Here is a 14,971-nt window from a genome sequence, read left to right on the forward strand (position 1 = left end):
ACTGTGCATGCGATTGCTCGTATAATTAGTCCCAAAAACACATTTAAGTGCCTATTTTCAATAGTAAACAAAAACATAGCGGTACATTTCAGCGCATTGATGCCACGTGACAAAGTATTTCGCATTGTACGTGGAATTTGATCAGTTTTCTTCGGTAATTTGCTGAAATTAGTCGCAATAAAAGCGTTATCAACAAAAGTTGCATTTGTTTGTATAAAAAAGTGTTGGGTTTGTTACATTAAATTGTTTAGTGGTGTCTTTTACTATTAAAAGGTAGGTTAGACTTCATTTTATAAAATTGGGTAATATACTCCCAATAAGTTTTTTACGTGGGATGCATTGTCCCAATAAGTATTTTACGTGGGATTGATTGTCCCAAAATGTTTTTTAGATGGCAAAAAGGAATTTAACTCAAGAGGGTCTTGAGCGTATTATGTCTGAAGAGTCAGACTCGAATGTTACTTTTGAGGACTCTGGGAGTGAATATTTCCTTGAGAGTTCCGAAAACACTGAATCTGCATCAGAACCTGACGATAATATCAATACCGTCGCTGAGCCTACAGAAATAAACGATGAGATTTCCCAGTGGTTAAATGTTGCTCTGGTTCAATCCAAAGTATGAAATTCCAACTGAGCGAGACTGCAATATTCTCCTTGATTTTACTCACGATTGCACCGAGTTCAACGTGCTTTCCAAGATATTTCCTTACAGTTTGTGCATTCGAATTGCTGAATGTACTAATCAGCGTCTGACAGCTTTGAATCGCCGACCAGATGACAACCGTTTATTATTTCAATCGCAAGTATTAATGGTAAGCGTCACAAATTCATTGATTGTTTATACTGAACATAAGAAGCAAAAGTTATCACTAAAAGACTTTCTTGTCCCCCTTGCTGAAGCAATGATTTTCGAAGGAAATAAAAGGCATGAGACAACGCCTCGTCGACAGGGAGGAAGAACTCCTAAGCACTCAAAGACTGATAGCCTCAACGTTGGAGATCACTTGCAAGTGGAGCAAGAGAAGCGTTGCCGTTGCGTACGCTGCACTTCACTTGGAATCGAAAAGCGAACAAAAATGATCTGTTCTGGGTGTAAAAACGCGTTGTGCTACAAGTGTTTTGGACCTTTCCACAAATTAAACTAATAATTCAAGTACAATTAATAAGTCAAATAAATATGAAATTTCGCTAAATATAGCTATTTTTCTAATATTTTATTTACTTCTCAAATTTACTTTTCTCGTCTAAAACTCTTATTGGGATTATATATCCCACAGCAAATATGTATTGGGATTATATGTCCCAGGATAAAAGAACGACTTTTGGATTTCTGAGTATGCATATTTTTTTAGCGCAATCTTTCAGAATGTGCAAACATTTTTGTTGAGACTATTTCCGGTTTCCAAATAAAACTCCACGCCTACGGGATGTGCCACGCCCCCTTTTATAAACTCCTCCATATACATCTTACTATAAGCACCTATCATTGATATGTCTGCATATTAAGTTTCAAGTTCGAGGGACTTACTTCTCCGAAGTTATAGATGATAAAAATATCCACGCCTATGGGATGCGCAACACCCCTTTTACAAACTCATTTATATAGACCTTTTTATAAGCACCTACTATTGATATGCCTTGATACCAAATTTCAAGTTCATGGGACTTATGGTTCCGAAGTTATAGCTGATAAAAATTTCAACGAATATGGCATATTCCACGCCCCTTTCACAAACTCGTTTATATATACCCACCTATAAACACCAACCATTGATATGTTTGCATACCAAATTTCAAGCTCGTGGGACTTATGGTTCCGAAGTTATAGCTGATACGCCCATAGGATGTGCCACGCACCCATTTACAAACTCATTTATATATACCCTCATATAAGCACCTACTATTGATATGCCATCATACCAAATTTCAAGTTCATGGGAAATATGGTTCCGAAGTTATAGCTGATAAAATATTCCACGCCTATGGGATGTGCCACGCTCTCTTTAACAAACTCGTTTATATATACCCTCGTATAAGCGCCTACCATTGATATGTCTGCATACCAAATTTCAAGTTCGTGTGACTTATGGTTCCGAAATTATAGCTGATAAAAACTTCCACGCCTATGGAATGTGCGTTTATACACACCCTCCAAAAAGCACCTACCATTGAAATGTCTGCATATCAAATTTCGAGTTCATGTGACTTATGGTTCCGAAGTTATAGCTGATAAAAGATTCCACGCCTATGGGATGTGCCACGCCCCCTTCTACAAACTCCTTTATATATACCCTCCTATAAGCGCCCACCATTGATATGTCTGCATACCGAATTTCAAGTTCATGTGACTTATGGTTCCGAGGTTACAGCTGATAAAAAATTCCACGCCTATGGGATGTGCCACGCCCTTGTTTACAAACTCGTTTATATATACCCTCCTATAAGCACCTACCATTGATATGTCCGCATACATAATTTCAAGTTCGTGTGACTTGTGGTTCCGAAGTTATAGCTGATAAAAAATTTCGCGCATATGGAATGTGCCACGCCCCTTTTACAAACTCCTTTATATATACCCTTCTATAAGGACCTACCATTGATATTTCTGCATACCGAATTTCAAGTTCGTGTGACTTATGGTTCCGAAGTTACAGCTGATAAAAAATTCCACGCCTATGGGATGTGCCACGCCCTTGTCTACAAACTCGTTTATATATACCCTCCTATAAGCACCTACCATTGATATGTCTGCATACCTAATTTCAAGTTCGTGGGACTTAAGGTTCCGAAGTTATATGTGATAAAATATTCCACGCCTATGAGATGTGCCGCGCCCCTTTCGTAAACCCGTTTATATATACCCTCCTATAAGCACCTACCATTGNCGAAGCTAAGCAAATTTAATATTTGTAAGAGAAATAATGTCAATTGATTTTATTTCGTTTTTAAAAAGGTAATAATGTCAATTGACATTATTTCGCACCAGGGTGGGAAATAAAGTCAATTGAACTTATTTCCGTTGATCTTATTACCTGTCACCACCATTGATATGTCCGCATACCTAATTTCAAGTTCGTGGGACTTGTGGTTCCAAAGTTATAGCTGATAAAATATTCCACGCCTATGGGATGTGCCACGACCCCTTTAAACAAACTCGATTAAATATACCCTCCTATAAGCACCTACCATTGATATGTCCGCATACCTAATTTCAAGTTCGTGGTACTATGGTTCCGAAGTTATAGCTGAAAAAAAATGCCACGCCTATGGGATGTGCCACGCCCCCTTTTGCAAACTCGTTTATATATACACTCCTATGAGCCCCTACCATTAACATGTCTGCATACCAAGTTTCAAGTTCATGTGGTTTATGGTCTGGAAGTTATGGCTGATTAAACATTTCACCCGTATGGGAGGTGCCGCGCCCCTTTATCGGATCCCAATTTTTTCACCCTATAATAGGCCCAGATGTCAAGGCAATACTCTGTCAAAATTTTGTTCGATTTTGTCCGTCTCTTTAGACTGCAACATGGCACATACATACATACATACAACATACATACTTTCACAAATAGATAGTAGATCTATCCTTCTCTTAGCGTAAAATAATTTTTGGGGATATCTCGGCTAATGGGCCACCTATCGTGTAAGTTTTAAGTTAAAATATTTGTTTTCAATCGGCTAAATTGTATTCTAAATATGAGCCATATTGGCAATTAAATGCAATTTATAGGAATATCCTGACCCCAGCGCCACCCAGCGAGCACATTTTTGGCAGGACAATTTCTTTTCGAGGTACTGATATATGTTCCAAATATGAACGAAATCGGTCCAGTTGTTTAGTAGTTTAGTGACATTCAATATACGGAAAACTCTATGAAATTGTGAAATGGTGACGTCTCAGCTTTCTTCATTTTTCGGCAACAACAACAAAAAATTTCAAATTTTTTTAAATCAAAGAGCCTTCCACACAGAAGGTCCAAAAATGTGCTTTTTACAGAATTTAAATCGATTCAGGCGTTTGGTCAGGAATCGCGGTCATACGAAAAAACATTTCGTTTTTATATATATAGAAGAGCAAAACTGGAACAATAGAACGGAAAGTTAAGTTTGTGGAAATGTACTTCTTCAGTTTATTTACTTTATGGTAATTCAAACTTCCATTTCGCCTTACCGATGTTTAACTAAACGTTTTACCATAAAAATTTTAAGATTCGCATATGGAAACTCAGAAAAAATGACCAAACAAAAATGAACTGGATTGTTCCAGTTTTGCACCCTCTTAGTATTTGCTGAATTTTATAATTCAAAGAGGAGTTCTGTCTCATTTCCTGCAATTTTGTAATCGAGGCGCGTGGGATTTTGGTTGTGAATGCTTTAAGTGCACAACCCAAGCAAAAAGAATTTNCGTGTAAGTTTTAAGTTAAAATATTTGTTTTCAATCGGCTAAATTGTATTCTAAATATGAGCCATATTGGCAATTAAATGCAATTTATAGGAATATCCTGACCCCAGCGCCACCCAGCGAGCACATTTTTGGCAGGACAATTTCTTTTCGAGGTACTGATATATGTTCCAAATATGAACGAAATCGGTCCAGTTGTTTAGTAGTTTAGTGACATTCAATATACGGAAAACTCTATGAAATTGTGAAATGGTGACGTCTCAGCTTTCTTCATTTTTCGGCAACAACAACAAAAAATTTCAAATTTTTTTAAATCAAAGAGCCTTCCACACAGAAGGTCCAAAAATGTGCTTTTTACAGAATTTAAATCGATTCAGGCGTTTGGTCAGGAATCGCGGTCATACGAAAAAACATTTCGTTTTTATATATATAGAAGAGCAAAACTGGAACAATAGAACGGAAAGTTAAGTTTGTGGAAATGTACTTCTTCAGTTTATTTACTTTATGGTAATTCAAACTTCCATTTCGCCTTACCGATGTTTAACTAAACGTTTTACCATAAAAATTTTAAGATTCGCATATGGAAACTCAGAAAAAATGACCAAACAAAAATGAACTGGATTGTTCCAGTTTTGCACCCTCTTAGTATTTGCTGAATTTTATAATTCAAAGAGGAGTTCTGTCTCATTTCCTGCAATTTTGTAATCGAGGCGCGTGGGATTTTGGTTGTGAATGCTTTAAGTGCACAACCCAAGCAAAAAGAATTTAAAGTTTTTGCAAAACGGTCAGAAAGGCTACGCCATAAAGAAAGAAATCACATCGGGCAAATGTCCGTTTTATGGTCATCTAAACAAACGATAAAAGGGCGGACCTCAGTCTGCAAGATCAAGAGACCACAAAAAATTGCAAATTTGCTAGGCAAGGAATATTGGGGGGTCTCTGAATACCAAATTGATTCAAAATCAAAAATTACTGCTTTTTCACCACAAAGCAAATGACTGGACATTATGTAAGACATGGGAACAAGTTATTGCAGCGCAAAGATAAAGAGGAGAAAGCCTGCTTTGACATCCAGAAAAAATTTTTGTCAGAAACGCATTTTTACTAAGAAAAAACATTGGATTGGTATTATTTTGAAGCGGGAATTTACAAGTTCTTCATAAACGACCACATTATTCCACCAAAATTTACTATTAATTAGGGCACGGCCCTAAATTTTTTAACTCTGAGGATTAAATTAAACGTTTTAAGCCGGAATATTGGTTCAAGTGCTGTGCACCTGCATCAGGGATACGCCTAACGTCCCAAAATATTTAAACTATTAGGTTTGTATGTGTACATTTAATGATGTAGGGCCGTGTTACGCCTTAGGGAGTAAGAACTGTGGTAAAATCGATGGTAAAAAGAAAAGTGACAACAAATGAGCATTTTCAAAGAATTTGGCAATTTCCGAGGATATTTTTCGCAGGCTTTTATCAATTTTAACAGGACACTGATCAGAAATATCCTCCGAAACTGGGGCCACATAGGTATAAATCCAAAGTTTTTATAATCATGGAGAGACCTGCGTAAAGCCCAGAATTGATTAAACAGAAAACTTATGGAATTGTTTGAAAATGCCACTGTTCAATTGCGAAAATTCGCCCAATCACATGCAAGACCTTGGGCATGGCGTTGAGGAAAACCGGTGCGCGTTCTCAACAGATTTCGTCTAAAACCTGTGCGAAAGTATCCCAAGATGACCATAAAAGCTAAAATATTCAAATTGGTTATGGCCAATTTATTAAAAGTCTAGCAAATGGTAAAATTTTCTGTCGGGTGCAAAACTGGAACAATCAAGTTGCTACGTTTTTTTGCAATTTTCTTCTTTATCTGCTTGTATTAACTATTATTTTTAAGCCTCCTGATGAAATAAACATTGGAAATTAGAATTCCGAAACTAGATTACATAAAAGCGTTTATATATTGCGAATATATTGCATGAAAATTCACATTATGTATAACTGTTCCGGTTTTGCTCCTCAGTGTATATATAGACTAGCAGAGCACCCGACGTCGTTCGGGGTAAACAAATAAAAATACAAAACAGTAATACAAATATTCAGTTCAGCATAATTTAAAGGAGGCAAACTATTTTCTTTGTTTATATTAACCCTCTAACAGGCAAAATTTAAATCCTGAATGAAGAAAACTGGTAATTTTTTTTAGTGTAAGGAGGACCGAAAAATTTCAGAAAAGTTATTATCTAATTTTTTTTGTGTTTTTTATGTCTTCAGGTGAGAAAAATCTGAAGTCCGCCTCAGGGCAGCCTTGCCGGTTTAGGTCAATAAAAACAATGAAAAAAATAGCCATGTATATTTCATGCTAAAAATTGAAAAAAGGAAAGGATGATTTTAAATAAATGTTTTTTTTATTTCTTATGATGGTAATCAAAAAAACAGTTTTTGTTGGTAGAACAGAATAAATTTAGCTTGCATTTGGGGCAAAAGCATTGCGTCTCTGAAGTTAAACATAACTTGCACCTTTTTTTGCCAGCACCTTTGGAAAGCCAAACAGGAAAAGATCATACAAATCGAAACGGACATCTTCAACTGGATGCTCAGCTCTTTTTCCCACACTTAGTTTCTTTTCGATTTGTGCTGAGCTTGGACGACCAGCAGAACGATTGGTAGTAGAAGCAACAAGACCAGCGGCAATATTTTCACGAAACTAAGGCAATTTCAATAATCTTTCTTCTTCCGCCGATTTATTTGAGTCATTTAATTTTTCCGAATGCAGTCGCCGATACAAAATGTAAGCATTTGTTGCAGCCATGTCAACAAAATGGTAAAAAATTCTCGTCATTGGGTTTCGAGTTTTAGCTTGAATATGATAACGCAAAATAAGACCATCCATTAAGTCCACTCCTCCCATATTATTGTTGTATTCGCGTACAATTCGCGGACAGTCAACATCTGTGTACTGTTTTACTTTTCGATCGTAGCGTGTCACTTTGTCAGGTTGCTTATCTTCGTTTGGTCTTTTAAAAGGTTGAATTCCAACATAAGTTGATGCTAATCGTACGGTTTTATTGTCCTTCCACAGCACTGTGTTAATATTAACTCCATACGAATTGCCAACATGCTCAACTGAGTAGCCTCTTTTTTCATTCTTAACGTCTTGATCCAAAGGAAGTTTACAATTCGGAATTTGATTGGCTCGTATCGTGCCTAAACTATAGATTCCTCTGGCACGCAAGTACACTAGCAAAGGCAACGATGTGTAGAAATTATCGAAGAAAAGTATATGATTGACGAAATCTGGAATTGTCTGCGATAAACGTATNGATTAGCTCGTATCGTGCCTAAACTATAGATTCCTCTGGCACGCAAGTACACTAGCAAAGGCAACGATGTGTAGAAATTATCGAAGAAAAGTATATGATTGACGAAATCTGGAATTGTCTGCGATAAACGTATAACAACATTGGCCGTACTTCCAAGATCAGGCTCTCCTGGTAAAACCACATTGTCACCAGCTCCATTATAAACTTCGAAACGGTAGGCAAACCCATTTGAGTCACACAACACAAATAATTTTATACCCCACTTGTGCGGTTTGTTGGGCATATATTGACGAAGATGGTGTTTCAATTTCGTACTACACATCTGTTCGTCAACGCATAGTCGCGAGGTTTTTGGGACTGAATCAAACCGCTTGTTGAGTTCATCGGACAGTTTCCAGATTCGAAATAGTGGATCATATCCTGTTTGATCTTTTTTAATTCTCTTACTCTCATCAGCAAAGCACAAATATTTTTTTATAGCCAAAAACTGTTTTACAGGCATCGTCTTTTCAATTGGAGTGAAAGTATTTTTTCCCCAATAACTTTCCAAATTGGGATAATGGTAAAAAGACATGTAAAGCAGTATGCCAATGTACTTGTAGATTCCGTCGACATCTACCTTGAACTGGTTGTTGATATTTTCTGCGAAGGCCGCTCGACTTGTCTCTTCCGCAATGAAAGAAACTATATCCTTTTTAAAAAAATAACAGAAAATTTGCTTTGGCGTTTCAAGTTCTTTGATGTCTGGTGGTAAACCAGAATTTCCTCGGAATGACATTTCATTCACATGCAATACCAAATTTTGCCTTCGCCATAATATGTTGGAAAATTCGCTTGAATTTTTCGAGATAGCTTCAAGATCTGTAAATCATACTTATCTTATCGGTAAATAAAATATCTAAGTTTCAGTGAAAAACACATATCTGCTCCTGTAAAACCACCAGAAGAAGGGATAACAGAAGGACCAGCAATTTCAAGAGACGGTGATTGAGATCGATCTCTTCTTGTTGATTTTACTGCAGTGGAAGTAGAGGCTACATACCCACCATCAATTGAACTAATGTTTATGGAAAAATTGGAGGTTTGAATTAATGAATCAGACCTATCGTCCATTTCTCGAAGGCACGCTGAAATAATTTGTTCGTCATCTGGAGAGATTTCTTCTGCCATGTAATCCGGGTCTTTCAACTCATCATCACTACTAAAATCTTCATCATCGTCGTCTAACTCGACCGATTCCATTAACTCTAGTAATTCTTCTTCGCTCAATTTACTTAAGTTAAATTTTCTGCTATTTCTACAATCCATTGCTAAAAACTTCAAAAAAAATTTAAGGGTCAGTAGCAAACCTCAAAAAACATTAATTTTCACTTATTTGCTTCTAAACCTCCAATTAACTAAATTTTTTCATTAAATGATATATATTCACAAAATAAATTCACTTAGCTTTCCACAAAAATGGTCACGATAAACACTTAAACCACTTTTAATTCTCACTTTAAAAAAAAAGAGTTGGTCGCCAGATATTTTCGTGCTTTCACATTGACTTTCTACATTCAACTGAAAATAAAATCAAAACGAAACGCCGTGGTACACTTGTTCCTTCTGCCAAAATAGAACTTCAAACAAAATTTAAGGGTCAGTAGCAAACCTCAAAAAACATTAATTTTCACTTATTTGCTTCTAAACCTCCAATTAACTAAATTTTTTCATTAAATGATATATATTCACAAAATAAATTCACTTAGCTTTCCACAAAAATGGTCACGATAAACACTTAAACCACTTTTAATTCTCACTTTAAAAAAAAAGAGTTGGTCGCCAGATATTTTCGTGCTTTTACATTGACTTTCTACATTCAACTGAAAATAAAATCAAAACGAAACGCCGTGGTACACTTGTTCCTTCTGCCAAAATAGAAGTGGATATAATTTCTGACGGTTCTTTTACGAAATTGAACCAAACTTAATTTGTCTTTGAAATTAAAGTTGATTATGTAAAGGCCACCTCAGGGCGGACTTGCTCGTTAGAGGGTTAAGGCATCCTTATGAGCCATATTTATAGCTTTAGGTAAATTGGNAAAAAGCTTAAATGCTTTGGATTTTTGATTTTTTAAGCGTTTCAATTCGCCAGTAAACCACTGAGCGTTAGACGTTACGTTAGCTTCCTTAACAAGAGGAATGATTTTACTGAAAATGTGGCGTAAGGAATTGCTAAAATGTAAGGCACTATCTTCAGCATTCCCATCATACTGGGGCCAAGTTATCTTCGATATCTCTAACCTAAGTTTATTATAATCTACAAACTTAATTAATAGCAATTTTGCTAAAACTTCAGAAATGTGTGCAAACGTGCAAAGTAAACATCAAGGTGACCTTGAATTTGTGAAAACAAATAGCAACAATGTTATTGATAACACTCGTGTTAAAACTAATGCTAAAGCTGAGTACCTAATAAAGAGACGCAGAGAACAAAGAGAAGGGCAAATAGACTCATATCGAGAGATTGAAGATATTGGTGACGAAGCTGTAAGCAAGCAAGCATTGATGGCGTTACTCCAATCACTTACCGCACAAATCAATGAACTAAAGAGCATAATATTACAACTTAACTCTGAAAAAGCAATTCTCAAAGAGGAGAATGAACAACTAAAGAAAAATCCAAATAAAAACAATGAAGATCACCATACTTCTATGTTAGAAGACGACACTACTGAAATTGAAATGGAAGAAAATTTCTCCGCTCCTCAAAGAGAAGAGAGCAATAAAACTTCGGAAATTCCTCCAAAAACAATGCCTAAACAGACAAAATCAATACCAAAACGTGGGTCAAAAAAAAGTAAAGAGAATCCGCCGGTATTTATTTGCTATAACATTAACCAAAAAGAAATGTCAATTAACTTACAGCAATTATTAAAACACAAAAACTTTGTTTTCAATATTATTAACAAAAACGTAACACATATAAGTTCAGGCGTTATAAATGACTATAAAGAAATTAAGACCTTCCTAATAAATAAGAAAATACATTTTTATACTTTTACTCCCAATGAGGAAAAGCCATATTCAATAGTTATTAAAAAACTGTCAAATGTTTATGAATGCGACGAAATTGTTGCTTATCTTAATGACCTTAATCTTGATATTGAGATTCTTAACTTAATTGAGAAACTTAAACAAAATTTAAAAGAGACAATTGGATAATCCAACTCGGCCATAACTCTAAGCTATCTGATTTCTATAATATTAAGTATATTCTAAATTGTAAAGTAGATTTCGAAAAATTAAAACCAATGGTACCCTCGCAATGTAAGAACTGCCAACGATTTACACATGTTGCAAGTAATTGTTATCTGCCATACCGCTGTGTCAAATGTATTGATACTCATGGCCCTGGTGAATGTAAAATACCCCAAAAAGAAAATAACAACAAAGAGCATGTATATACCGATAGTGAAACAGGCCAATTAATTAAAAAAATAGGTATCCCTGTAAGTGCTGGAATAAGCTTTGACGAAGAAAATGGATACGTGAATTGCTTGAAAACACATGAATTTGAATCGGATCATAGTGCTGTCGAATTGATGCTAGAATCGGAACATAATGTACTCGATTGCCAGCCAACCGAATATTTCAATTATGATAAAACTGATTTTAAAATGTTTAATAACGTTCTTTTAGCCAATATTAGTACGAACTACCTACCAACTAACTGCAATGTATCGAGAAAAGAGATTGACGATTGTGTTGTTAATCTCAGTAAAGCAGTTAACTCAGCTCTTAACTCAGGGGCGATACCAAAAGTTAAGGTGCGCAACCGTGGTCTAATAAGCCTTCCTACAGAAATACTTGATCTAATATCCGAAAAGAAACGTTTACGCCGCACCGTCTCAAGATGTGTAGATCCTCGGCGTAAAAACACTCTGACAGCTATAATTCGAAACCTTACTAAAATAATAGAAGAGCGTATTCGTTTGCATGAAGACAGATATTGGTCAAACTACTTTGCCAAAATACGTATGAACAACAAAACCTACAGCAAAATTAAAGGACTGTGTGGATTAAAAAAAACGTCGGAAATCCCAGACTTGATAATTAATCGGGAAAATATCGATATTGACCTTCCCTATGTTGACCCAACAAGCAACAATAATAGTAGCGACATTGTCTTAACCGAAAATTTATACAAAGTAAATGCTCTAGCTTACGCGTTTGAGCAAGTACACCGTCAAAACCTACACCTCGGAGAGGAAAGCTTTTCAGACTTGATTGAAAATAATGTGGCAGAAATAACTCAGTCTAATGAACCAATAGTATATTTCTCAAACAATGTAACAGCAGATGGTGAGCTTAATACGAACGATTCTGAACAACAATATGAACTTGTAAGCGCTGAGAAAATTGGTGCCGTCTTACGATTAACGAATAATAAAAAGAGTTGTGGTGATGACGGTATCTCGAACTTCTTGCTTAAGAGAACAACTAACGATTTCTGGAGATTCTTAGCTATTCTTTTCAACCACTCGCTAAATATAGGATATTTTTCCACCCAATGGAAAACTGCAAAGATAATCTGTGTGCCAAAACCAAATTCTAATCCCAATTCTGTTCTGGGTTACCGCCCAATATCCCTTCTTTCTAATATAAGTAAACTATTAGAGCACTTTATACTTGAAAAAGTTAAGCAACATATGGAGGAGCGAAATATTATGAAAGATTACCAATTTGGCTTTCGCCCATACCACTCTACGAATCACGCATTAACACTTCTATCTGACTTTGTATGCAGTAATCTGAATCGCCGACAAGCAACTATACTAGTAAGTCTAGATTTAGAAAAAGCATTCGATACTGCATGGGTAGAAGGCATTATATTTAAAATGTATAGAATATTTAACTTTGATAAAAATGTGTGCAAGATGTTGCATAGCTACTTAAAAGATCGAACATTTTATGTAAGTGAATCTCTACATAATTCTAGTATAAGGGATGTTGCCGCAGGCGTGCCCCAAGGTTCTTTACTGGGACCGATATTGTACAACATATTTCTAGCGGATTTCCCTGACCCGCCAGTGGGTACTATAATCTGTAACTCTGATATAAAAGTTATTATATACGCGGACGATATCCTTATATTGGGATCTCACCCACGCATAGCTAAAGCTAACGAAGCCATCAACCTATACCTGTATGAACTTAATAGACACTTTCAAAAATGGAAATTAAAAGTAAATCTCGATAAAAGCGAAACCGCCATTATCAAGGGAGTTAAAAAAAATTTGCTTCCAAACGCTCGAAAGTATGAGCCCCTAATTAAAATTAATGGTATAAAAATAAGCAGCAAAGAACAAATAAAATATTTAGGCATAATATTGGACAGTAAATTTACCTTTGTGAGACACATAGATTTTATTTTGGGAAAAGCAAAAAAAATGTTTTTCTGTTATTCTAACTTAATTAAAAGACAGAGTGGTCTCTCAAACTGCATTAAATTGAATATATATAAACAAATAATTAGGCCAATAATTTCTTATGGTCATCCTATATGGTTCAACATTTCCTCAAGCCAAATGGAACGACTCAGAAGATTTGAGCGATATATCTTACGACTTTGTAGCGGACTCAACCGCCAACCCTACAGAACAGGTACTTTTCGGAAGAGAGTATCCAATAAAGTTCTTTACAAAAAATGCGGAATATCACGAATAGATTCCTTCCTAATCAAATCTTCATATCGATTTGTTGAAAGAATGGCATACATGCAAAATGAATTGATTAATAAATACCTCTCAAAACAAACAGAAATATCTTTACCTATAACAGAAAGATACTTATCTCCAATATATTTAAAAATATTAAAAAATAATTTAATGCTTCATAAAAATAATAAAACAATATACTATCATAGGCGATACAAATCTTACAATTTCAATGATGATAATCTAGTTTATAATACCGACCAATTTATAGTAGAGTAGCTTGTAGTTGCTTAACATAGGTTTCTTAAACATGTATGTATCAGTATATCTCCTTTTTAGCCCTTTTTGGGAGAATATTAATAAGTTTTAAAATAGATCTTGCAAAACGCAAATGTAAAAAAATAATATTAACTGACTTTTCATATGTATATACGAAATATTAAAATAAATTTTAAACTCCTAGATAAATACAAAAGTATGTTAGGATAACACTAAATAATACAATTATTTAACATAAGTACATATGTAAACTTGTATATCTAATGTGATTTTGGGCAATAAATGAAATGAATGAAAATTTATAGCTTTATTGTGCTTTAACTAAATTATATATTGATCATCACTTGTACTACAAATCGTGTTCCATTATTAATATTAGGTGGATTAAGGTAAGGATCAAATTTCTGAATTAAAATTAGTTTTCTACAGTACACTACGTTTAGCTGCCTATTCGCTTAACTGTTTTAGTATAGCTGCACTTTTCTGGTAGAATGCTTAATTCGGAAGCAGTTTTATTCATTATGAATGAACCATTTTCGTTTAACAGCATCGCGGGAGTAAAAAACGATTTAATCTTTCCAGTTCAAAATAATCTAAAGACGGTAAGGTTTCAAAAAAAAAACACACACACAGTTTTAAATATCCGAGTTATTTAATATATGAATGCATATATGTATATCCTCCATTTACAAACTCATTTATATATACTTTACTCTGAACACCTTCCATAGATACCTATGTCTGAATACCAAATTTCAAGTTCATGTGACTTCTGGTTCCCAATTTATGGCTGATTAAAAATTCCACGCCTACGGGATGTGCCACGCCCCCTTTTATAAACTCATTCATATGCACCTTACTATAAGCACCTACCATTGATATGTCTGCATATTAAATTTCAAGTTCGAGGGACTTATGTCACGGAAGTTATAGCTGATTAAAATATCCACGCCTATGGGATGCGCCACACCACTTTTACAAACTCATTTATATAGACCTTTTTATAAGCACTTACTATTGATATGCCATGATACCAAATTTCAAGTTCATGGGACTTATGGTTCCGAAGTTATAGCTGATAAAAATTTCAACGAATTTGGCATATTCCACGCCCCTTTCACAAAATATTCCACGCCTATGGGATGTGCTACGCCCCCTTTTACAAACTCCTTTACATATAACCTCCTATAAGCACCTACCATTGCTATGTCTGCAAACCAAATTTCAATTTCGTGGGACTTATGGTTCCGAAGTTATGGCTGAT

At 35.2% G+C, this 14,971-nt stretch overlaps 1 protein-coding gene across 1 annotated transcript; it reads left to right on the forward strand.

Moving 5' to 3' along the window:
• The first annotated feature begins 10,069 nt into the window (after positions 1 to 10,069).
• Positions 10,070 to 13,825, forward strand: LOC108370377 (RNA-directed DNA polymerase from mobile element jockey-like). Its single transcript, XM_017625706.1, has 2 exons — positions 10,070 to 10,553; positions 11,003 to 13,825. The coding sequence occupies exons 1-2, from the start codon at positions 10,070 to 10,072 to the stop codon at positions 13,705 to 13,707; spliced, it is 3,189 nt and encodes a 1,062-aa protein (XP_017481195.1). The 3' UTR covers positions 13,708 to 13,825.
• Positions 13,826 to 14,971: the final 1,146 nt, after the last annotated feature.

This window comes from Rhagoletis zephyria, unplaced genomic scaffold (genome assembly GCF_001687245.7).
Source record: "Rhagoletis zephyria isolate East Lansing unplaced genomic scaffold, Rhagoletis_zephyria_1.1 Rzeph_scaffold_04188, whole genome shotgun sequence".
Taxonomy (NCBI): Eukaryota; Metazoa; Arthropoda; class Insecta; order Diptera; family Tephritidae; genus Rhagoletis; species Rhagoletis zephyria.

Coding starts and splice junctions, on each gene's coding strand:
- LOC108370377 (XM_017625706.1), top strand. CDS start 10,070: ATGTGTGCAAACGTGCAAAGTAAACATCAAGGTGACCTTGAATTTGTG. Junction 10,554..11,002: donor GACAAAATCAATACCAAAAC/GTGGGTCAAAAA, acceptor ATTGTAAAGTAG/ATTTCGAAAAATTAAAACCA.